Here is a 26,453-nt window from a genome sequence, read left to right as displayed (position 1 = left end):
AAGTAGTCATGGAGCTTTCACTGTTGCATTATCAATGGTGTGTACTGTTTTGCAAATGTGTAGCCTGTGGACTCCATGACTCTCTGGACCATCTAGAAGGGGTTTGCAAGAATGAGAAGCTAACAAAAGCAGGCCTATTGTCCATATTCGTACACTGTGTGTTGTTCTGCATTACCACATGAAACCATTTGGGGCCAGAACATGAGAAAAGGCTGAAAACTTGCCCTCTTCTTTGTAGTCTGGGAAAAATGGAAGCTTAACCACAGAAGAAATGGTAAATGTTAATGTAAGATTCAAGAAGAAATTGGAATACAACGCACTGCTGACTTAATAGTTTTTCAGTGCCAGTATGCATGTATTTTTGTGTGTTTACTTGATTCCACGCTGATGTTTATGGCAAGTGCTGTGAATAAATGGCCTGAAAGCAGTTTAAAATAATTTAAAAAAAAGAAGTAAAATGAGAGAAGATACTTAAGATTTATAAAATGTTTTTAAACAATACATGATTGTTTTTAGAGTAATCTTAGAACTTGTTCCATCGAAGTGTATGTTCATACATATTCTTTGTATTGCAGAAGATACTCAAATGGGTTGGAAGTGTAAGTACTGTCCTGGACTGTTCTCTATTAAATGAGCTTTTTTTTATGTCCATTGTAAAGTTGCAGGACTTTAAAACAGATTAAAATATGTCCAGTATGTTTGCCATCATTGCTAAAAAAAATTTAGCTATCAGGTAAAACGGAAAAAAAAAAAGTTAAAACATTTTCAAGCTTGACAGAAACTTTCACTTCTGGGGCAGCTTATTTAATAAGTAAAACAGATATATATATATATATGTGTTTGTACAGGAAACTCTTCTCTAGATGATAGTGTCTCCTCCAGCAAACTCTTGAGGCATTTCACTCTCTGTAGCTTCTACTTTCTTATGTTTAGGCCAGCTAATTAGAAGTTGCCCTAACTCTTCACTTGTATGTTAGTGTCTCTGTGTAGTTGGGACATATCTGACTACACCTTCCTCAGTACTTCTTACTGAAAAAAATTGAACAGGATCTTGAATGTTTTGGATCAACAGCCCAGACTGAGCATAATCCATTACCCTGACCTATCAAGGAAGAGGAGTAGAAAGGATTCAGAATTCATGTACTGACAGTTAAAACCCTGCTGTCGAGGTGGAAGAAGGCAAAGGAAAAGGCAGGGTCGTTTGCAACACATGACTGCAAGTCCCAGCTACTCTAGAGAGTGCAGCTAGAAAATTTTAGCTCGGTTGCATTTAAAAGATAATAAGGAGTTCAAATAAGCAGATTTTAAAACACGGGGGGGAGAGGCTATGTACAGCAGCACAACCTGTTCTGAACAAGCAAAGCTTTTTGCTTCTAACTGAACAGTTGAGAGAAATTGAGGGAGCAAGGTTTTTCACCCTTACGCATCCAAAGAGAAATGTCAAGAAGGTGGACAGGTACAGATACAAGTACTATAAAGCAACAAAGCTTTTGCTTTGGAATGCATGCCCACCTGAAGTGCACATGTGTGTCAGAGCACATTTCAATGCAGCTTACAGAGTTGCAGTTACTGGGAAGTATCCGTTCCTTGTCATGGTCTGTATGCATTACCACAGAAATAGTTAGCCATGCTTCTGTAGATGCTTTCTCTCCAACTGTACTCTGTAATAAAAGTTGAAAGTGCACTGAATTACTAAGAGTGGTTAAGAAAAGCTGTTGGTGCTATTTTACTTTATAGCTGTCTGCTTTATAGCAAAGTGTATTCTGACTTAGTAGAAAATCTGTAGTAATAGGAGGTTTCATTTTAGCTCAGTTTCAGTTTGTATGAAATCAGTTGAGGCACTGGAATGTACTGAAAGTGGCTAAAATGTGAAAGGTTTTTGATGGGTTTTTTGGGTTTTTTTTTTAATCATTAAGCCTCTACTAAGATAACAGAGAATAAATATAGCAAAAAGAGCCTAAGTAGGATGGGCAAGAGAATTCCCTGCTTCTTAAATATCAAGATTCATGTATCAAAGTTAAAACAGAAGCATTCCTATGTGTTATAATTTGTATACGAACACACTGGTATTACAAACAAAGGCTTGGTGTGTGTATAGTTTTCACTTAACCAGGAAAGTAGTATTAATTTTTAAAGAAGTAACTGTTGCTTAAGATGCTATTGTGCTTGAGTAATGAATTTTTAATGCTTTTGTGGTATGTGCATGGATTAAAATCCATTATTTATTGTACCTCCACTTGGTTGGTAAAGGTGATGATTTTATAGCACTGGTAGTCATGCAAACACAGTCATTCTGAACTGATGGCTGATAATAAATTTCCGTACTGTAAATGTCAGTGGGTTTTGTGTGTTGCTGCCATTACATCTTGTTTGGAAGGCTGAATATTACACAATTATGGGAGGCACCAGATGGCATCATTAACAGGAATGCTCTGAATGTTTACCACTTATGTGCATGTGTGAAATTAAAAGTAAGATGACCTATCTTTATTTTGAAAGCATGGTGTCAGTACTATACAGGTGTTAATGACATTTGCAGCAAACTAAAATAGTCATTTCTGCTTAAAAACAGGTCAGACTTGTTTTAAAGCTTTTTCAAAGCATTTTGTAGGTTGACTTTGGAAATAGCATAATTGCAGCTTCTAAGGAGGGCATAGATATTTTTTCCACAGAAAGGTAATGCTCACTATTACAAAATGGAGAACCACAGCTGCTGTCACTAAAATGTGACTTTATAGTAAGTTGTAAATCAATCTCTCCTTGTATCCTCGTACTGTTATTTAGTTACTTTGTGTTCATTATTTTCAGTATGAAATGTGATGATGTTTTTTTACCTTTTTTTTTTCCTTTTAATTTTATACACCTCTTACATTTTTCAATGAATTCAGTACATTTAGAAAATGCTACCTCTGTTTCCATGAGTCTGTATACAGAGTAGGTACAGTGGACAGAGATGCTTCTGTCTTCTCCCTTTCCAGAGCATACAATCCTGTTTTGATATGGGTATTGGGTAGTTGTGATGCGTTGTGGTGGTGTCTTCTCTCAAGAGAAGTCCTCAGAGGGAAACTTTCCTGAGCCAGCCAGCAGTGAGAGATTTTTCCAGTTAAGTCTCATCAGGGGTGTTCAGGTTTTTTTGTAGTGCCTTTTGGAGCTGGACCAGAGAGGTGAAGCAGGACTTGCTTAAAATTAAAGTTTAAGGAAGTCCTTTCTTTCATTGTGGAAGAAAATAATTTAATGTCCGCAAATGCTAGCGGTATTTTCAGTTACATATAATTTTACTGTTTATAGGTAATCTTAATTTTATTTTATTTTGTTTATTCTATGTGAAGGCAGTATAATCAATGTGTACTCTGATGGCACAAGAACTCTGTAAAATAAACCCAAGAAGTTAAGGAGACATTGTTTAAGTTAATGATGGTCTTTGGCTGGCTGCTCAGACCCTGGCCCTAGTGCAGGAAAATATTTCCATATCCATTTACATTCAGAGCCAATTAGAATAAATAAGTGTTTTCCCATTAATTTGAATAGCTGTATAGGTTCAGACTTATTAGATCCCAACTTCTCTTGTGAAATTGTCAGAAAAGAATGAGCTTTGATTTTAAAATGATGTCATTTGAAGTCTACTTACTAACCTAGTTGGAATGACTTAATAGCGTGTTAATAATCATGCCACTAAGAGCAGGATTTAAAGAATTCTCTGTCAGCCCTGATACTTGGGAAGTATTTGCATGCTCTTTCGATCCTCCAGGCTCCAGCCTTCTCTGTGCAGGAGTACAGAGGCACAATGACTCTGATTTTAGCATAGACTGGTGACAGGGACCAAGCTGCAGGCACCCACTTGCTGGACCTGGACTTGGGACATTCTCTGTCCACCTTCTGGAAGTGCATGGTGAAGGATATGCTCAGACATTAAGGATTGCGTGACTAACAATGAAAGTTAGGCTGGCTATTCAAATACCGTTGTTCAGACGTCTTAGAAATCTGTTCAAATAGCCTGTTTGAAGATGGAAGTTAACAAAATTAATTGTATAAATTATATGGTTAGTACAAACCATTAATTTTGGTAGTTTTCAACTTCTAAATTACTTGGCACATTTTTTCATGTTATTTAATTAGCTTTTTATGGCAGTCTTAGTAGGCTGTTAAAAGAATTCTTCATCCTTTAACATGTCTGCTTTAAAGGTATGGATTACAATCCTTTTCCAGGATTCAGTGGAATCAAGAAGCTGTTTCAAGAGCATGATGAGGCAGGAGCTCCTGGGTGCCTAGTTTCCAGGGCAGTTGCCACCCGTTGAATTGTTGGTACAGTCACCAACAAATCTAAAGGACGTTTGGCTTTCCTGCAGTTTTGCCTGGAGAAGCTCATACACTAAATTGTAGAAATGCAGAAACTATGGCTGTTCTTCCTTGCCAAGAAGGCAAGAAGACTGTTAACCTGTCATGGGCAAATGGCATTCTCTGGGAGAAGGTATGTCATTGAGAGGAGCTGGCACCTTTTATGCTGCTGGTATGAGGAGAAGCACAGAGGCGCTGCAGGGAAAATGCAAGTGGAAGTTTGCTTCCTTGAACTGCCCAGCCCCTGTGCTGCAGAGCTTTATTGCTGGGTAATCACCATACACGAGGGTGCTGCTGGTCCTCACTGCAACTGCCAGAACCAGTGAGAGTGCCAGAGACGTACCCCAGTGGAATGGTTTCTGTGACAGCTTTCCCAAAGCACCTTTGCCTCTCTAGAGCAGACTCGTCTCCACGTAGACAGGCACAAAGCAGCACAGGCGGCAAGGGCTCAGCGCCATCCCTGTCCTCCTCGGCTGGGCTGGGTCTGCAACCGCCCACTGGCAGCAGCCTAGTAGCATCACATGCCTGCCCACGTCGTGCTCCCTGGGAGCAGTTTGGTGCAGGATGGTGCCACCTGAGCAGTCATTCTCAGTGGCACCTTGGTGGTGGTGGTGGGGAGCCAGACGGTGCTGCCAGGGCATGGCGTCCACCAGAGGAATGCGGCAGGCAGGGCTCCGTGGACATGCACGTGGTCACCAGCTTGGAGCGATTCAGTCCAGCATTCTGATGTGGAATGCATCAGTCATGCTTCTGCTGGGGGTGAGATGCTGTCAATTAAAAGTAGTGTCTGCTGGGCTGCTGTCAGCACAGGGAACCTTTATAGATGCTGGATTTGTGTGCAAGGTGGAGACATCAGTCATTCTAGTAGTCAGATGACTGGGTGATTATTGGTAACATTTGCAATGAGTCTTCGGGATGAGCTAACATCACTGGTGAGCAGTGTGTGTATTGGTTTAACTGCCTCTACAGATTGGCTCAGTGTGCATTCCAGTTGCCATTTCCAGAGAGTAATGCAAGCTGCTAGCTTTTTTTCTCGGTCAGTTATTTCTGTGCAAACTGTGCAGTCAAAGTGTTCTCCCAGGACTCCTTTGCCCAGTGACTGGCCGTTGTACAGACTTTTGAGCTTATGGAGGTCAGTCCTTTGCAAGGACTTCTGAAGAGCAGGATAGACAGACAACCTTTTGGCATTGCATCAATTGACACTGTATGATTATTGCAAGCTCCAGTTTTGCTGTTGTGCCTTTGGGCACAGCCAGACTGTCTCTGAGAGTAAATCAGTCTAGCTTCTTGATGTTAAGTGTAATAGACCTATGATGGTTTATGTAAATTTGGCATACAGAATTGAAAGCCATCCAGCCCAACCTCTCCTGTATTTCCTTCCACATTTACGTTGGGAGTCCAGCTAGATAATATCTGGAAGGTATTTCAGGCTGATGTTCCTAGATGTTGCTACATTTTTTTATATCTTTTTGAGTCTTGGCCAAAAAAAAAAAAATTCTGTTTGCTACCTGCTTTCTCCCCTTCAAGAATACCTTGTGGGATAGAAATAAACAACAGACAAAGATGAACTGTGAAGCAATAACTGCTGTCAGAGAATTAGTGACTTTCTTAACAGATGAGAATTGGTCTCCATAAAGCAGATTTCTTTATCTTAAAATCTGGGGAAACCAACCCTGAGAGCCAGCCATGTGCTTTACTCCCTTGCCAGCTTGAGTGGCTTCAATCAAGTTCCTGTGCCTTCCTGTACATCATGTTCTTCCCCTGAAAGATGGAGGAGAACTGAACTCTTTGAAAATGGCACCATTTAGAGTTTAGCTATTTGTCCTTTTAAGCTGAGCAGCAAGCAATCATAAGATCTTTATGCAAGTGTGAACTGTCCAGCCCTCTTTGGGCTGGGAATCCAGATGTTAATGCTAAAGGAAAAAAGAGCAGTTTCTTACCATGGTAACAGTGGTTCTGCAAGGAAATTAAATATATGTGTCCGTGCTCTGCTCACCTTTGCTGCTTTTTGGAGTTTGAAGGAAGTCCCTGGTTTCATAGGGAGTCACAGCGATTCGCATAGGATTGGTCATGAATATATAGACTGTTTTGCCAGAAGCTGAAGATCAGCATTTACGCATTTAAGATTGGTATAATAATACCAACTTCATTCATAAAGGCCTTTGTGGTTTATGGATGAAAAATATTATATAAAGGCTAGTTATTATCTGTGCAAACTGATTTTATAGAGCCACAGTTACTAAAGAAGTGTTCTTTGACAAAGACAACAAAATGATTAAGTTTGCAGTCTTCATCACAGTTGTATTTCTTTTTCTTTTTCCTTTTCCTTCTGTTTCTGGTGTTTGTGTAAATCTGTGAATGCTTGGAAACAGCTTTTGAAAACATGTTTACAGACATTCCTAATGAGACTTTTTGGAATGTAGCTAGTATTTAGAAAAAAATAATAATGTAGGCTGAAAAAGCATGCATTTTCCAGTATTTTTTGTTCATATCTCCTTGGTAAACATTGATTTTTCTTTTTTTTTCTTGTGATTCAAATGGAGCTTGAAATTAAAATAGTTCTGTTTGTTCACCTTCTTGTTTGCCTGCCACCATCGCTGACCTCAGCACTAATCTAGGAACAGATTTGTTAATCATTTTTACTCTTTCTGATGGCTTTTACAGTAACAGAGTTCAAATTATGTAGATCCTGTACAGCAGTAACTATCACTCAGGTTTCTCAGTAACAAATGCTAAATTAAAACAAATCATTGCAGACAGGCATAGAATCCCCCAAGATAGGGCTGGGAGGGTCCCTCCGAGTGGTTCCCTGTTACTTCTGTAGTAATGAGGGATCTGTGAAGGTGCTGAGTACATAACAAATGAGTCAGTCCCATGTTTCTCTTGTTGTACCCTGAGCAGTCCTTCTGAATTCAGGGGCACTTTAACATACTTAAAATTTAGCAAACACTTAAGTGTATTTAGCTGGATAAGGCCCAGGTCCTCAGTGTGTAATAAAATCAAGTCTAAATTCTGCTGCGTTACGGAGTCTTTGCATGAAGAGTTCCAGCAATGAGTGTAACAGCTCTTTGACACACTGCTCATATTTTACTAGGATGTATTTACCAATACCCAATTCAGAACATAGCACTGTTCCTTTTCTGTCAAAGTTGAAATCCTCTGTCCAACTTGTTTTTTCATTTTGGGGTGTTCAGTTTCCATTTCTTCCTTTTAAATGAAGGTGATGTTTGCTATAAAACCAGACCTATTGTGGAACAATTACAGTAAATATTTTTATAAATCCTATAAATAGCCCAGGGTCCAATGTTTAAAAACAGAACTAAAAGGAGCTACAAAATGTTCTCCATCTGAGTTTGCACCACCAATGTATATTGTTGAGTAAATGTACAACAAATACATTCCCAGGCAATCTGCAAGCTGAGCGGCTACCCAGCTGGGAGATCCGGGCACGCACAATGAATATATGATGCTTTACATGGTTTGAAAGTGCAAAGAAAAAAATGTGTACAAACATGTTTGCTAAACCAAATAATTATTTCATGTATCTTTTTCCATTGGTTACTTAGGGTAGAAGGATGTGTGGATTTTTAATGCTGTAAATTAATCCTACTCTGGCACATATTGTGCTGTGAGCTCAATAAGTGAAAGATGTGATTTACATGCAGGATTTGTGTTTTCAGTGGAGTATTCTGAGAAATGCATAAGCGTTTTCAGTGGAGGTGAAGTTTGAAGGCCTCTAAGTGGATGGCACTGGCTGTCAGCATGAAAAACTATCCCTCATGGTTTAATCAAGAAAGGCCACCTTTGTCAGGAGGTGGAGTTGAAGGCGTAGATGGCCCTCTGCCCTCCCAGGTGGAAGCAATGTGACAGGTGGTGCAATGGCAGAGGCTGTCAGATACCAGAGTGGAAAGGAGGGAAAATAATCTTTTGGATAATCAAAGAAAATACTTTTTTCCTGAGCTATCTATGCCTTTTCTAACAATGGCAATTATTTCTTTTTGCCTTACACTAGTTAATGATTGCTGTTTTATTTAATAAATTGGATACAGAATAAACAAGTTAGAGTTTGCTATTGACCTATCAATTATGATGTCTTATTACTCCTCTGGGGAACATATGTAGTCATTTGTCCTGACATTTTGTTAAAATAAGGTGGTATTATGGGACCAATCCACCTAATTCCTTACTCCCTGGGGCCATTTAGTGTACTTAGCTGTTAGAAAGGTGATTTCTGAAGCATGACAGCTGTTGGTGTTGGGGCCATTGTGTGGTGAACAAAAACGGTTATATTCTACTCATATGCTGCCTTTGTATCATTGATACAGAAGCCATTTCATAAATTAGATACAACTCTTCCCGAGGAAATTGTATTACTGCTTTGTATTTCATTGTTGGAGTACATTTAAAGAGAAAAAAAAGAAAAAACAACACAGGACTGCAGTAGAAGGAGATGTTTGAACTCGGCATTGCTGTAAGGTCTGTTGGGTTTATCCTATTAGCTGCTGACATTCCTGTCTAGTTATTTTGGTTGATTAGGTACATTACAAGTAGTTTCTCTTTGTGTTCTTTTTACTATTTTATTAATTTTGTTAAAAGCCACGTTTCAGCAAAAGCATCACTAATGATTTTTCTTCCAGAAGGCATTGCTTTTCTAGAAAGTTGCAGCTCTCTGTGTGCAGCAAAAAAAAGCCTGTCAGAGTTCTCATCTGCAGAGTTCACAAACCCAAGGAATTTGAATACTAAGATTAGGGTCTTACCACATTATCCTCAACGCCCGTTTGTGGTGCCATGAGATCTTCGCAAGTGTCAGCACTTGTGATGTCAAACGTTGTAGTTGGGGTATACCCTTTTAATATGTTATAAAAAACATAGTCCATGTTTTATTTTAAGCAGTGGGGGATGAATTTAATAATTGGCATCAGTTGTTCTCATTTCTTAAAATCTCTTCCAGTGATGTATATTTTCAATGAAATATAAAAGTTTTTTTCAGTTTCTGAAACGTGGAAATGTTATAGATATATTTTCATTTATGATCAAAACCCTTTTTACTGGCAAATCCTGCTGTAAGAAGTGTTTAACCATGTTAAAAAGCACTGGCTTTGGATTAGATCGTTAGGCTTGTTCGTAGAGACTTGTAGATATAACAACCATTTGGGCAGCATGACAGTTGTTCTGTGGCTTAGCCCTGGCTGGTCAAGTCGTTCCTCGGTGCAGGCTGCCTGTGAGACTGCAAGCATGTGCTAGGTTTCACACATTTGACTTCTCCATGGAGCAGCCACCATTGGCTACTTACTATATACTTTTTAAAATATCTTCTGGAATTTTCTTAGTCAAGTCCGGTCCCTGAGATGAATCTGGCTCACCACTGGATGTCATCATTGCACTGTGGTGAACTGCAACTGGAAGAACATTTATCTGGCAGTAAAAAATAGCATTGCCTGACGAAAGAAGACATTTAATTTTGTCACATTTCCAATTACTTGCTATACAGTGATGACAGTTTGCAAGTAATTGGTCCATAATCCTTCCTTAAGGTATAGGACAGCACTCTAGTGTGTTACGCAGACAATTCTCTACCTTCTGTAGTGGGGCTATGCTGAAATCTCAGCTGTGGGTCTCCACCACTGCAAAGACATGGTATAAAAGATCTCTTGGGGATCTCAGTGTTCCATGTACTTCTTGAGAAGGCCAATGTCATTACCGTAGCTTTAAAATAAAATACTTATTCTTCACATATTGAGTTACTCTGTCAACTAATATATAGAGAATGTATTTCTACTGTAATTTCGTAGGAGGAATTTAGAGGACTTAATTTTATTAACTGTCTGTCTCCTATTTGTAATACAGGAAAACCTGTTGGAAGTCTTAGATTGCTTCCTGCCTAAGTAGCACAGCAGAAATATATAGAAGTGTCTGACAAATAATAAAAGGAGCTCCATTTTCTATTTGTCTCTTCAGTGCATTTATGAATCTGCAATTTTGCATTCTGTGAAATGGGAATGTACACAACCCAAAGCAATAAGAAAAACGTGAAGTGTGTTGTACTGCAAGATGGAAAGTATTTCCCTGTCTTTCATCAGAAATTTGAAAATTAAATATAGTTCAGGGCAGAAAAAAAATTGTCAGGTGCAATGTTATCTCTTGGCCCCTTCTTGCATATTTGTTTTTGAGAATCTCTGTTAGCTAGTAAGACCTAGAGACACCAATTAAAAAAAAAAACCATGGAGTTTATTGTCTTAACCAGTGTATGCATTAAGAAGAATGGAAACTGAGAAGCTAGTAATTAAAAACTTTATAGTAAGATTTTTGGCCAGAGTATTGATCTCAGTGGCATTGAGATACTAGTATACTCATTTGACAGCCTGGCTTTCAGTGTAGCTGCTCTATATTTAAGAAAAAAGAAGGTGAATTCCACCATTTTGGAAGAGAGTTTTCAATTAAACACAAAAAAGACACTCAAGATATAGGTTCCTAATTAATTTATAAGTAAGACTGTTTCCAAAAATAAAACAGCAAGAGTAAAAACTGCTCTAGAAGGTATAAAAATGGCCTTAACATTATGTAAATATATGTTCCCCAGGTGTTAGCTAAATGGTAGTAAATTATAGAAGAGGCGGTGTTTTTTCCTCTCTTGCAAGGACTCCATAGCATCTTTTCTGGGAGAAGCCAGACCATTAAGCTCTGCTAATTTTCTGTAACCTATTAAGCATGCACATATTTCAATATTTTAGTACCATTTATCTACCATTTATCTTGTGCTGTGCACAAAAAAATCATAGTATTAGTCATGTCAGTGAGCCATAATAAGTTTTGTATGAATGCAAGGTAATGCATTACTGATGGTTTAATGATTCTTAGGAGACTTTTGCTGGTGGTTTGTTTTGTTTTTTTAATGCATTTCTATGTCATTTTACATATTTTTTACAGTTGAGTTATTCTTTGAACCACATAAATCGAAAGCTGGTACTGGCATCTAAAGCATCTATCAACACTAGAATTGTGGTGGTTGGTGCGTCTGATGTTGGAATCTCTTTTCTGGAAACGCTCGTTTTTTGGTAAGTTTTTAATTTGATTTCCTTTACTGAGAAGAATATGTTACCTTTTGTTTGACGGGGCTTGCTTCTTCCATTTAGAAGCAGGCTTTGAGTCTGTATCCAAGTACTAGATGTTAAAGGTCTGAGTGTCTGCAGATGTAAATAGATAGGTGCTTGTATCCTGGCTGACTCTGGGACTCAAAAGTGCTGACAGAAGGCATACTGAAAATGAGAATTCCACATACTTAAAATCTATTTGACTGTTGTTCTTATACAAAAATACTATAGGTGGAGGTTAAGTTCATAGCCCTTCACGTGTGCTCCAAAGCAGTATTGATCTTTAAAGCTAGTTGTGCCCAGTGGGATCACAAATCACTGTCTGAATCCCTCCCTTCTCTTAACCTCGTTGTGATGCTGTGTTTTCAGAGCTGTGCAGAAATGTACAACATAAGCTTGTTCAGTTGTAATCTCACTGTGATTCTTCTGATTCTGATAACACTTTTTGATATGTTTGATTCTGATAAGGCTTTTGATGTTTGGGATTGTTCAGGAACCAAAAAATGGTCATTTCTGACCCTTCTGCCATTTCTGCTGTAGACCCTAGAGCGGGTGTGGGAAAGGTCTAGCAGAGGATACCGCTTTCCGTCAGTCTCAGCCTGCTCAGTGGCCCACTAAGAGCACAGGCCATCAGCATACATTAAAGAATTTTTCAGCAGTAAAACTGCAAATTGAATTGCGGTGGTTACCTTGAGTTATCCAAACTGGAGTAAATAAACTGGTTGAGACGGGGAATAAATGTATGCACCTGTTTTTACACCTTCCACTGTCTAAGCCAGAGTAAACTTGTGGACAAGTTCTGCTGTTTTACAGACTTTCCAAAGTTAGGACAGGGGTGCCTTCTTTCCGACGTCTCACTGCTTGCACCTTCTATGCAAGTACCCCCTCCATACCAGTATTAGGGGGTTATCAGGAAGTCAGACCGTGTATGTGAGCATGTAATTCCTTTTATGCATTTGTTGTTTTCCTCATAGATTAAACACACATGCTAGAAATGTCTTGAAAGACTTGCAGAAATGAATATAAAATTAATTCTAAATGCAATTGTTACAACGAAATGTTTGTTACAACAACTAGGGGAGGCTGGCATTTTTATGGTTGGCAGAGAATTGAAAATTTGCCTGTTTTTTTTTCAGTTAAGCCAAGAGTTTGTATTTCTACAACAACATGAATAACATCACAAATTAAAATATCAATATGGCAAGAGAAGAAAAAGTTGAAGTGCTTTATGGATCTTGTTATATTGCTGGAGCAGTGAAAAAAAAATACCCGCTTCTTGCTCTTTTTTCTTAGTTCCTGACTTCCTGTAGAGCATCCCCTCTTGGGGTAAAATCATTTTCCCCTCATCCTCCTGTTCTCAGCTTTCAGTTCCACTCAAAATTCAGTTAAAAATGTACTTTAGAGCTACTAGCCACTTTCTTGTTATTTATCCTGTGCTATTTATTAGTACGCTTTTAGTATAATATACTGTGAGGGAAAAACAAAGCATATTTACACTCCAAGTCAGTCAGCCAGAAGCTAAGTCTTTCTGTAGTGAACAGGTCATACAGATAGTATTGTGTCTGTCAGGCAATCCTTTATAGGTATCCTCCTCTGAGATACCTCAACCAAGACTTTTCAGCCAGAAGTTTTGTTTGAACCATATTCTAGCCAAGAGTTCTTGCAGAACATGTTGTTGTACATTGGGGAGAGTGCTTGTCTTCAGCACTGCACAAACGGAGTGCTTTCGCATAAGAGAAATTGAGTATTGCTCTGAGAATGCAAAAAGCAAGCAGTCAGCACTTAGTGCAAAATGTCACAGAATTTATATTAATATATGTGTAAATTTAAGAGATATGATTTTTTTAAATTTTCACATCAGCAGCAGATAAAGTCTCCTGATCAATGTGAAGGCCTTTTAATACAATTCAGTTTAATTTACTCATAATTTCCTAATATTCTTTGTAGAGGTTACATGCACTAAAAATAGCTAGATTGAATCAATTTGTAAGCCCCTAATCCTTAAAAAGAGGAAGTAGTTTTCTCCTCATTATTCTTCATACTTAATTATTTTACATTATCAGTGACCATGGAAACACACAAATGTAATTCACTTACCTACATAACAATTATTAGAACTAGATTTTACAAGTGTTTTCAACTTCTTTGAGACTGAAGAAATACATTTTTCATTGAACAGAGGAATAATCACGAGCATTACCTCTCCTCACTCGAGAGCTATAGCAGGCTGCCTCTCGCTCCCATTGTGCTGGGGCAGTGGCACTGCACTTGGCAGCACGTCCGCCGCCGCAGAATGCTCCGGGGGCAGTTCAGCATTGTCGTTCTTTGAGCAGTGCTGCGGAGCAGCCACGGGCACCACTTCTTATCCACCTGAACCGAAAATGAGCTTTGTAACCCATGCTGCGAAGGGGGAGTTGGTGCTGTGAACTATTATCTTACAAAATGCTGCTTCAGTCTTTCACTGTGGCTCGTTACCTTGCTGTTGGAGTTTCTGGAAACAGAGATTGTCATAGAGGTCAAGGCAGTGATGCACCCAAATTGGGTGCCAGTTATTTCAAAGGGTGGTGCAGAAATCCTGCAAATGAGTACGTGGAATGACCTGCTAGTAGGGGAAGCTTCTTCCTAATGCTGGGGGTACTCTGAGCCCTGGAGAATGGTGTCCGTTGTGCTTAATCTAACGGTAGGTCAGTGAAGGTGATCTCATTATTCATGTTTCACCATTCAAATAAATACCTCCTGCTGATTTTTTTTCTTGGAGTGTAATCACATGCAGGCATGTGTTTTCAGCTATAGTGCTACTTTTCTTTAGGATGCATATGAATTTTTTGTTCAAGAAAGAGGCGAATGATGGAGGTGGCAGTGCCAGCAGTAATGCAGACAGAGCCTGGCCTCCCTTCTTGTGCATGGCTGGCTGTCGGAAGGTACAGGTGCGAAAGCGGCTCTGGAGACTGCACCTCGGCTGTGGCTGTCCAACACGTGAGGAGCTGCAGTGAGCTAGGCAGCAGAGCTGAGACACCATGGAAGGGGGGGAGGGAGTTGCATCATAAATTGCTGCAGTAATTAACTTCCCTGCAGGAGCGTGGCAAGCAGGGAAGGAATTGTTATTCCCACAATTCCTGCATGAGGCTCCTCCTGGGCAGTGCAATTATATGCTTCCCCTTGCACAAAACCAGGACTTAGGTCACTCTCTAACACTAAGACAAGGCTTATATAAATTGCAGCAGCATCAGACCATTTGTTAAAGCAGTGTAAACTCTGAGCGATGTCCAGTCCTAAAGGAGAAGCAGCAACTAACAAATACCTCTCTTGTGAAAAAGCAGCTCAGCCAGCAACACGAAGTCTCAGCCTCTATTGTTCTCTGCCCTCCAAACTGTTAGTGCTGACTGGCGCTCCTGCCTCCCCTTTGTTGTAGGATGTGGGGAGAAAGCCTTTTCAGCCTCGGAGTGAATCAAGTCAAAGAAACTCCAAAGAGAGGTTAAGCTAAAATGCAAGTTTTGTTTATTTTTAGTTTCCCTTGAGTGACTTGGTTTTGGGGGTAGGGGTTGGAATTAAAAGAGAAAGAGTTTTATCAGATGTTCTGGTAGATATGTGCATGCAGTACACTTGCAGTACTATGAGCCACTAACATTGACAAATTACCATGAATGAAGACCCTAAAAAGGAGTCTGTTTTAAGACTAGAGGAAGTTTTAAAGAAGTTACCCTTTTTTTGCTATCCCCACTGAGAGCAATTATGCGTATACTAAATTTATAAATGAAAAAGCTGTTTTAAATATTCAACCTGCAAGTATTCAATGAAAATTGTATCTGAAAATGATTTGCAAGTGTAAAATCTCTTTTCATGAATACGGAATATCTGTACCTAGGAATAGTAGAAAAGGAGTAATGAGTTCAGTTCAGATTTCTGCAAGTACCCATTCTTGGAGGTGAGGTTCAGCAGGAGAAGTATCAACTGCAGTTAAAGAATTTATTTAAAAACCTGTGAGCAGCTATAATTGGGGATGCTGAGTTGCATAGTCCTCAGTTAAACCAGTGTTTCCCTAAATGTATATCCTGATGAATGTAAGATATAGCCCAGCATTTTAATCTTTTCATATTCACAAGTACTGAGATGCTTTAAAAAATAACCTCATTACTAAATACCAATTTACCAGGAGGGCAGGGGGTTTTTTGTTTCTTCTTGTTTCCTTTGATAATTTAAGAATGATGGTCATGGCAGCAGTGTTAGGCCAGAAGAACATATAATTAAAAAACCTCAGCATTCTCAGTTTATTCCGGTGGAGGATTCATGGAACAGCATGCTAACTAGTATGCCCTGACAGCAGGTGATTGAAGTTTGGCTGCAAGAACGCAAAAAGCTTGCTCACAGCAGTATCTTGTCATTGGTTCCAGTGTAGTGAACCAATTAGCTTTTTATCCACCTCTTTGCATATAGCTGTGGAAAGCGTTATTGTCTTCTGATTATAGGGAAAACCCTTTTTAATCCATGATTTTGAAAACCTACTTAATCCAACCTCTGGTGTAAACAATGACTTATTCTCTGAGGACGTTGGAAATATACATAATGTGCTGCACAAAATAGCAATAAATGAATGGTGGCTAAGATCACAATATTTTATATGAAAATGTTGTGAAATATATTTCCCTTTCTATGCAGGTGCATTAAAATAATTATTGCATTTAAAAAGCAAATGGATTAAAGTATATTTTTGTTAAAGCCCTGAACTTTTTTCTTAAAGTAGAATTAGAACCTAACACAGTAAATCTGTGAGGTTTTGTCTGCAGGACGGTTTCTCCCTTTGTGAGTTAAAGGTATCTAAGATTAGCTTAGAAATGGCAGGGATTTTTAAAACACGGTTTCTGACAGAACAGCTACAACTGCCGTTATCTGGCAGCACAGTATTATACAATATCCTGCACATCTGTCCTGTTTGGCAATAGTTAGCATAATGCTTGCTGTTTAATTAGGCTTTTTATCTTTGCATTTGTCTGAGAACATCTGAAGCCTTCCATGTTGCCTGTCACTAATTAGTTGACTAATTAAATAGTTAGTGCTTACTTGCTGATCACAGAGCTAACATGTAATGAATGGTTTAGTGATCTTCATTGTTTTATACTATCTATCTTTGCCACATGAATTGATATACATGTGCTTCCTTTTGACTGCCTTTTTTTCATACCAAGGCAAATCCAGAACAATGTTGTAGTCGACCATGTGTTCAGTGTCACTGGGCCTGTGTCCTTCAGACATTGTTGCCTTCCATCATTTCTGGTGAATAGAGATCAAGTTGTGACAGAGATAAATAAGATAGGTCATATCTCGCCTTGTTGCGCAGTCAGGATCACAATGAACGCTGTCAGTGACTGATACCAGACATAAACTAGGGGAGAGGATATGGGTCAAGATCAGCCTTCCTAACAGCCATTTGACATGCCTCTGCCAAAAAATGATGCTCAATTAGCATTGATACGGGTTATTTTATAGTTATATTCTTGCTTTAGAGGCAGTTTTCAGTTTTAAATAAGATTATTTTAACTTTAAGTACTTGCCTTTTACGCATGCAAACATTTGTCTGAGCCCAAGCTATTCTTTCACACTTTAAATTTGTACATATTTGTAGATTTTCTTTTGTTACTATTTATATATGAATACTCATAACTTCTTGTTGTATGTTAAAACTGATTTGGAAATAGTAGTTTTCTTATTAAAGGCCCATTTCAAAATTGAAATGAGTCACAAGAATTTCATAGAATTACATTTTGTGTTTATCATACCTCTCCTGGTGACTAAGTATGACGTTAGCATGGCTGTTTCAGCAGCTCTGAGCAGAGCTTGGTAACCTGACTACCCGAAGCATCTGGTAGTTCTCTGATCAATGCAGTTCAAAGCAAATAAAGAGGCATTCCAAGTGCAAACACTGCATTTAGGCTTTCCAGTTCTCTGCTTAAGCGATGGAGTAGATGTACTTTCTCTTCTGTTCATATTTATTTTTCTTTGTTTGAAGTTTGCTTCCTAGAGCTGTTGTGGAGGTGTAACTACTGAGGTCTTCAAAGCAGTCTATAAACTGTCTGTGGGTTGGTTTTGAAACACAGAAGACTGTTCAGACTACTACAGTGGAGAAAAAAATTAGTTGGCTGGTTAAGTTGTGATCCTTCCCTCCAGTGATTAGTGTAGATTTGATTCCTGGTCATATGTATATATGTATGTACTCTTAATGGGCAGAGTGAGGGTTGTGACAAATGAAGATCACTATTTGAAGGTACTTGCTTGCTTTTTCTGAATGCTTGACGAGCTGAAATTTTAAGGTTCCTTTTCTGGATTGCTGTGATTGCCCTCCAGATCCCAGGAAGGAGACAAATCTGAACACAGCTTACATTGAAATGAGAGTGGGGAGTGCCAGTGATGAGATGGTGAATCTTTACTGCATGCTGTGTTATCTAGATTCCCAAAACTTCTACTGCGGATTGGTTAGGTTAGATGGAGCTCCACAGTGCTGTAGCTTGATGGCTTCCAGTACCCAGGTTACCGCACTGCATTGCCGTGTGAATTGTAACACATCACGTTGTGTGGTTTGTTTCCCTAGGAGTGTGGTGGTCAGTAGCATCTCTGCATTGATTGGGCATAATTTCAGTTTCATGTCAGCTACAGGGCATGGGCTGTTTGGGAAGGAGCTGTTGGAGAAGTATCATGTTGCCCTGGTGAAGAGTTGGGCATTACATGGCTCTGTGGTGCTGCACCTCTCAGAGCTGTTTTACGTTAAGGGATGCAATATCAGCGAGGCAGCTGTGCTCATCAGGCTGCCAGGGCTGGAGGTGCTGCGAGGCCCAGATCCGCAGCTGCTACATGCAGATGTTTGAGATCAGGAATTTTGGCCCAGCTGACTCCACCACCAGCCATGTCCCTGTCCTGCCTGGGCTGCCAGCTTTCTGTCAAGAGGACGTGGCACTGGGGTGGTGCCTCAGAACATGCAACTTTTATGAGTATTTTCTCTTTCTGCGTGCTCTTGCTGTCAGGAGGAGAATGTATGGTCCTTGGCCGTAAGCTAGGACAAAAACATTGGTACAGATCTCAAGCCCTTCAAATTCAAGGGAAGTCTGTCTTTTGACATCTGTGGGCTTTTCTAGGGTGCATACTTTGTCATCTCTGTGGGGGCAGCATTGCCAAATATGCATGAAGCAACATCACAGAGTCAAAATGTTAATCTCCTCTGTAATAATATGGAAAATTGGGGTCTGGTAAGTAGACAGTCATAAAAAAAACCCCCACCTTAGTTTTAACGTGGGTGATTGGCCAATAATGTTAAAAATGTCCTATTAACAAGCTGGAATTTGCACTATATGTTATGCACTGAAACATTCACACAGGACCAGACAAAACAGCAAAATTTCAACCACACTCTAGTTTTACTGCCCAATTTATGGTATCTTTATTTGTGGATAATGGTGTTGATGTCTCTCAACTGTGATTTTGAATCTGCCAGGTGATTAGATTTAAACAGCCAGAGACTGTGACTACCAAGGCCATCATCAGATATCCCTCATTTTCTATCTAGAAGAATAATTGCCCTGTTTTATACTTTGAACAGGATGAAATCCTGAAACATTTATGGAATGGAAATTGAAATTTTAGTAAGGAAATGTGCTCACTGAAGTAGTGGTTGGATGGTACTTTGATTTGGTCAAATTCAAAGCCAACTTACATTTGGGGTGGTAGTGCTAATCTTGTAAACTTTGTAACTATGGATGTGCCCACATAAGTATATGGAAGTGTCTGATTCAGCTATGTATTTTGTATGGGCCAAGGAAAGAGCTCTTTAGATTTTCCTGTTCTGCCACATAACAATTCATACTTTAAGGACTTTGCCACACTGATTTTAATAAGCTAGATCCTGGAAATACCACTGATCTTGAGTGAATACTACAGTTTTTGAAAGAGCCTCCTAAGAAATCTGTAGCTGGGTTGTCAGATGAGTCATAATTTAGTTTGTACTTTGCTACAAAAAATCAGTTTATGCTCACAGTGTTTCTCAGTGCAGAATGTTAAGGCAGCTCACATTTGAGCCTGAAGTGATATTAACACTAAAGGAGTAAATAGGCAAATATGTAAATAAGCAAGTACTTAAGACTTAGTTTTAAGTTGTGTTAGAAGTTTGCTCTTAAATGCTGTACCCCAGAGTTTGGATGTTACATGTGTTAATTGATACACACATTCAAAGCCTGGTATACACCTTGCAAGTACTGGTAAGATGCAGAGTCAAAGAGACTTCTGAGAAGAAAGCTTAGGGAGAGGTGGTTAAAGGAGGGAGAAGAGCTTAGTGGTAAAACTGCAAAGGTCAATATGGGTTGAGAGGCAAAGTGTGGAAAAGAATTAGTCTCACAAAGGAAAAAAAGACTCAACTGAATTACAGTAAAGAGGCACAATCACTAGAGAAGAATGGTGCAAAAAAAGCATAGGGAAAGGTGAGTTGACATAGGTGAGGAAAGCAAAAACAGTTGCTGGGAAATGAGAGGTGGTTAGAAGGGATAAAAGCAGTGACAGTGACAGAAGGGTGGCTGAGTTGTTTCAGAAACCTGAGTTCTGATATGGATGGGAGTTTGAAAGAAGAAACTGGAAAAAGACATGTTTGGTAACATTCAGGGAGAAGTCAAGATAGTGGGGTGATGTAAAGCTACCTAAAAAAGGAGAAATTAATAAAAGAATTGAAATGCAGCAGAGTCAGAGTTGCTAATGTTTTTAATTACATTGTCTAGGAAAAGGGTCAGCACTGAGGACAAAAGAGAGACAAGCATTAAAATTACAAGGTGGAAGGGAGTCTAGGACTAACCACTTAAAGTGGAAAAAGGAAGCGAGAGGACTAATTGATCTACCCTAGCAGAAGAATCAAAATTTAACTGGAGAGGAGCAGCTTTTGAGATGGGGTGTTGAAGAAGGGTGGACAGCTACAGGAGAGGGACACCCCATGAGCTAGGGTCAGAGAGGGGACACAGGTTTTAGTGAGAGCAAAGAAGGAAGCAGAAAATATTTCTTGAACAAATGAAGGTAAAGCGACAATTCTGGGGGCAACAGAAGCTTTGCCGGAATAAGCCTATCTTAAAAATCCCCAACTATTTAAGTTCATGATTGATGTCCTTATCCAGTTAAAGTAGATATAAATTGACACTCAATAAATATGGGCCAGAAGTTAGAGAAATTACTGTGGAAAAGAGAACATCTTCCAGTAGGCATAGTGGGGGCAAAAGTTATCTTCAGAATGGTGCTTGAAAAGTTTATGGGAAGTTTGTGGTGGTGGTTTTGGGGGTTTTGTTGTTTGGGGTTTTTTTGTCTTGTGACAGTGGGCTCTAGGCTTCAACAGCAAGGAGGTGCCTCCAAATCCTGTGTAGAATCAAACCATCAAGTTCAAAGTTTGGAGAGAGACCCAATGAGGAAGAGCTGCCAGCTGGGGAGAGAGAAACACTTGCATCATTCTTGAAGGGTGTTACTCAAAGATCAAAATAAATATTACTTAGCTTTTTAATGGATTCTTGTTAAGATGTCAAAAGTGGTGGTAGCAGTGGCTTTCATGGCCTGGGCTTATAGGCTGCTTTTCTTTGGAATGCAGCATCTGATAAAATTAATCACCAGTAAACCCAGTGGGAAGTTTCTGAAAAAACAGTACTTTAATAAAAAGCACTGTTCCATCAAAATGCAAGATTTTGAAGGGAGAATGTTGTTTTGATATCAGGAGGAAGTAATTGGGACACGATGAAATATTTTGCTCAGGTGTCATTTAAAAAAGGCGGCTCTTTTGTTTTTAAAGAAATTACATCTTGAATTTTTTAAAAATCAAAGTTGGAACCGAACATTTTCCTTTTAACCTCTGTTCTGAACAATTTAGAAGAGTGTTTTCTGAAATTAAAAAGGATGGTGAACTTCACCAATGTTGTGGCCTATCTTAGAATGAAAATAGTCATGTTCTGGGAAGAAAAATTCTCCCACTGAAGTAAGCAACTGACTTATCTATCCCCTGGTGTCAAAAGTGGCAGCCAAATTAAATGTGAGCTACTGACAATTAGATTCACTTATCTTTTTATTTCAGTTGGTGGTGTTCTTGATGCGTCTGTCGCTTGTCTTGGGAGGAAGAGTCAGCATGGGTGCAGTTTATAGAGAAAATGAATATGTGGAAAACCCCTTTTTTGACCCTTGCATTGAAAAGTGTCCCAGTAAAGGCTTTATTGTTATCCCTTCTTTCATTGAGCAAATTCATTCACAATCTTAACACTTTTTCCTAAGGTTGATCCAATGGAGAACTGGCTTATCTTCGTTTACTCGTAATTAGAGAGGGATGACTTCTAGATGGACATATGTTGGTCAGCAGTTAAGCTGAAATCCTGTTCTGAGGGCTGTAATTGATGCACTTACATAAGGTTCTTGAGAACAGATGCTTTTGGTAATTGTTGATACAAAAAGTAAACCCTTTCTGCTGCTTCTGTTACTGACTCACTTAATAACCAAGTGTTGTATGATCAGTTGCAGAGCCTTCATACTACTAGAATGGCATCATCTAGCAACATACAGGGAAATGGTTTTGCTATGTTTTCACGTATCTTCATGATTTTGTGCTGATTCTTACTTGTCTGTGTCAAATATAGCTGCCCAGAGAGTGGGAGGAAGTGGAGAGAAGGGTAAAGGCTTTTCTACAGCTCTGCCAGCAACAGCAATGAGCTTTGTCCAAGCAAACAAAAGCAATTTGGTATAGTGGCAATATGAAAACACATGATTCGTGAAGATTACTCAAAGAAACTCTGTAGTGCTAAGTAACATATTTATCCTTTAGTGAAAATATGAATGAGTGGGAATTTCTGTGTTATTATTAAAATTAGCAACCTCTTGTTAAGCTGAGCATTTCTGTCTGTAGTTTTATGCAGAGCTGGAAAATTTGTTAGAAAATCTTTTCCTTTTGGAGAAGTCTCTTCTCCAAGTCATGTCCCGATTACTTTGTTCTTGAAATGTTTGAGCTGATAATCTTTCCTTAAAAAAAAAGTCCTACTTTGGATAAATTGTTATATTATTTTGGAAAAGGAGAACTACTGTCTATATCTGCCTTTTACAGTGAGACTTATACCTGGGCACTTTGAGTTTCTGTGCCTTGAACACCAGGTTATTGCCTGCTGGGACTCTCTTCTATCATCATCTGTCATTCTGGGCTCCTTCCTCCCCACAAAAATCTTAAGGTTCCTTTTTTTGTTGCAGGACAGAGATTTCTCTGATTTCAAAGTTTCGTTAATGCAAGAATTTATCACATCTAAGTTTTCAGCATCTAGTGCTGAAAACAGACTGCTTGTTACCATTTTTAGAATGACCTAGAGCTGCCATTTTTACAAGTGCTCTGCTGCAGCAAAGTTGAGGACAGTATAATTAGGACTTTACTTTTGGATAGGTTATAATTCCAGATATTAAAGTTATTGTTTAAAGATTATGCGTGAAGGAGAATAGTGCAGATAGTTACCAATTTTGGTAGCCAGATAAAGCATTATCTTCTGTCACCCTTTTTTATTTTAGTTTTTATAAATGACTGGAAAAATAAATAAAAAAGGTGTGAAGCTTCCTTTCAAATAAATTGAAACACTTAGTTTCATGTAGACTACTTCACTTTATTTTTGGTAACAAAAGTGATTTGACTTATTATTTGTGATAATAAGGGGTTTAATGAAAGCAATTAATTAAATCATTTGTTCAGGCAGTTTCCATCATTGCCCCACACACACAAGAAAAAAAAGGTAGAAAAACATCAGGCAAAAAAATCCAGAAAAACTAGCAAGGAATATTCTAACAGATACACAAATGCCAGGATATGTAATGTACTAAAAAATTTTTTTTGCTTGTTCCTTTGATTGTGCTCTCAGTAAATTGGCAATCCTATTTTATTTTGAGGACAAGGGTGTTTAGAGGTTTTTTTTTTTTTTTTTTTTGTAGCTGTCTTCTAGAACTGTGCAATGAAACCCAATACCTTTTACTTATTTCCCTAGATACTCTAATCCCTCCCTGCTTTACCAGTATCTTTGAGCTGTTCTTCCCTTTGTATCCACAGCAACATGAATCCCTGCTGGAATTATTTGCTTCTAAAATGCAGGTGCACTTGTTTAATGCTGCATTGGTTCAGGCTCTTAACTTGAAGACTTTTTCACCAAGTGGGAACCTCTGCTTTTACTCTACTTCATATTAGGTGTTATATATATTAAAAGCATATAAGACATTCAGTCTCCTAACATGCACTACCTGTTTCGCAGAGCCTTTGTTGTTTTTCAGTTCTTAAGAGCTTTTAGCCATCAAAAGCCATAATAAATAAACCATCGTTTTGTTAGCCTTAAAATAATAATGCTCTGTAGAGGAAAGGGGAGAATTATATAGATTGTGGTAATGTGTGTGACAGTCGCTGGTCAAAATACTCAAACCTGTTATCTCCCTGTAACTCTGGGTGCCAGTGCCTAAGAGTAACTGTGGCTAAGCACCGACACTTTGCCTGTAGTTTTCCAGCTTGTATTTAAGTGTCTGTATATATATTTAAAATCCTAAGGTTAGGCATACCAGCTACAGTTCTGAAATCAAGCTTTTGTAATACAAGGTACTAGTTTTTTTACTTATTTTCTTTAAAGATTCTGATAATTTTCACAAATGCCACCCTGTGCTTAAACATTTAACAAATTTTGATGCTTAGCTGAAGAAGAATTTCACCTCTGTGTTTGAAAATGTGACCATTATTAGCATGAAATTATGCACAGAGCTCTGCTGCTCCTTGGACCCGGGAGGGCAGTGCGCCTGCACTCTGAAGCACGGGGCAGTGCCAGGTACCAGCCTCTGTGTTTCTTCAGTTCTACCTCCAACATCAGTGCGCCTTTTCGATAGCTTTAATCCAATTTTCTTTGTGCCTTGATTTTTCTCAATGTAAAATGGGAATCAAAGATATGACTCATTTCGTCACAGTATTCTAAGGAGATGCTAATCAACATTTTGATGCCTACAAGATTAATGAATGGGAAACATGAATTAATGTTCAGGGCATATGGGAATGCCATGGGAGCGCTGAGGTAGAAGTAAATCATTAGTTAGTAAATCATACTGAGTGAAAGGTCTGAATTGAAGCCTCACACTCAATGGGGAAGAACTAAACAAATACCATATGACTGTGGAAATACTGGATAACTGCGTATGGACTAAATAGAGGTAGAGCATCTGCAGAAGAAAATAGTATGTGACCAGATCAATAAAGTGCATCATAGTGCAATCATGCAAAAGAGGCATATTAATGCTGCCAAGGACCTTCATTCTGCCATTTTTCTGATGCTTGCTTGCAACATTTTCATCCTAAATATTGTTAATGTAATTTAAATTGAATGTTATTGTAGCACCTGGATTTGGAGACCTACTGGCAAGAGGCCATGCAGCATGTACAGAGATTATTTCAGCTCTAAGCTGAAAAGAAACTTCATTGCTGTGAGGGCAGGCAGGATAGGAGAATGTCTAGGATGTTTATGTGCCGTTGTAGTAATTTTCCTCATAATTACATGTAAACTAAATGCCAAGGAGTCATACTATTTAGGTGTGTAAAGTTATTGTAATTGTTCACATTTGCACCCCATGAGGAGTGCTCCATGAGTGCAGATGGCATTCTGTACACTTTAAATTCAGCTTAATGTATCAGGCTAACTCTCATTTACATGAAGACCACTTTGTATCACTCAGCCAGCATAATGTGGCCATAAATGAAGAGCAAATTCTATTTACACCCACCTCTGTGGAGTGACCTTAATTTAAATGAGAATCAGGCCCATAATCTGTATAAATATATGCACTCTGTTACATTAAGGTTATTTATTACATTGCACTCGGCCTGAGTATGCATGGAGATTTACCGTAGATAATCCATAATCCAGAATTAAACTATTAATATGCATTTTGAGAGGGGCAGACATAACCTTGAAATTCCTTGGTTTAAGTATGACCTTTAACTTTGTTTGAATATATTTTTTAAACGTATGAATAACAAATTAACATTGGTTGATAAAAAACATTCTGATTCCTTTGTACCATTTGCATCAATCCATACTTAACTTACAGAAAGCCTTGAAGATTAGAAGGCTTAATCACTCATAATATTTATTTGTTTTTAAATGTCAGATCACATTTAGTTCAACATACTGTCAGTCTTGTTCCCCCCCCCACACTCTGGCATTAATGAAACTACAGTGGAAAGTATTCTTCTTTTTGTGTCCAAAGACACACGCATCTTAGCAAAATGACAAAACACGTTGTACCTGGCCTGTGTAAAGGAATTACTTTCTATATCCTCCTGAATATGGAATTAAAATCTGTGCTGCTCCTTTGATATGCCCTCCTAATTTCAGTAGACATGTTGCAGGAAGCAGACAAATTACCAGTTGTCAGGAATTCTTTTTTCCTTTCCTGCAGCTTACAGAAGGTGAGCTATGAACAGCAAAGGTGTTTGAGCAAAGACTTGGTGGTCTTATGATAGCTTTTGTAGTCATGGAAGGTAAGTCCTGCCATAAGGCCTTAGGAACAGAGCTTGTTAGTTGCGTGATAGAGTCTAAATATCTCTGTCAGTATTGAGACAATATTGTGCTGGATGCTATACAGCTCGAAAGTCACAGTGATGGACTGGGAAGCTAAGCTGTAAACACTGTGTATAACCATATGTTGAAATGCACTCGCATTATGCTTGTACCAAACAGAGCCTCAGCAAACTTACACTGGTTGAACTGTGGCATTTTATTTTTCTTTCTGCAGTCCGCATCTGAAGTTCAACAATCTGACCTTGATTTCAATTCATGGCCTTCCAGGAAAAGACCGACCAGGCTCCAAACATAGAAGATTTTTAATTAACAGGTTTGATTTAATATCTAAACACTTCCACAGCTTCAAAGGAAAACATAACACTTTGTAATTCTTTGTGAACTTGTCCTAAATTTCAGGTAGATACATAGACAGATAACCTCAAAATAATCCAATCTGTCTATACAACATGCATTCACC

General features: G+C 38.7%; 1 protein-coding gene across 7 annotated transcripts in view; it reads left to right on the top strand.

Annotated features, from left to right (window-relative positions):
• Positions 1-26,453, top strand: part of CFAP61 (cilia and flagella associated protein 61) — a 127,553-nt gene that overhangs the window by 45,179 nt on the left and 55,921 nt on the right. For all 7 annotated transcript variants that reach the window (XR_003924531.1, XR_003924530.1, XM_030021861.1 and 4 more), the window contains 2 exons: positions 11,263-11,390; positions 26,208-26,306. Coding sequence is in view for 5 of the 7 variants with exons in the window: in XM_030021861.1 (XP_029877721.1) it covers positions 11,263-11,390; positions 26,208-26,306 (227 nt within the window). In the remaining 2 variants the exon portion in view is untranslated. The remainder of the gene's footprint in view (positions 1-11,262; positions 11,391-26,207; positions 26,307-26,453) is intronic.

The sequence above is a fragment of the Aquila chrysaetos genome, chromosome 8 (genome assembly GCF_900496995.4).
Source record: "Aquila chrysaetos chrysaetos chromosome 8, bAquChr1.4, whole genome shotgun sequence".
In the NCBI taxonomy this organism is placed as follows: Eukaryota; Metazoa; Chordata; class Aves; order Accipitriformes; family Accipitridae; genus Aquila; species Aquila chrysaetos.
Note: the sequence above shows the minus strand (reverse complement) of the source record. Positions and strands in the feature narration are given on the sequence as shown.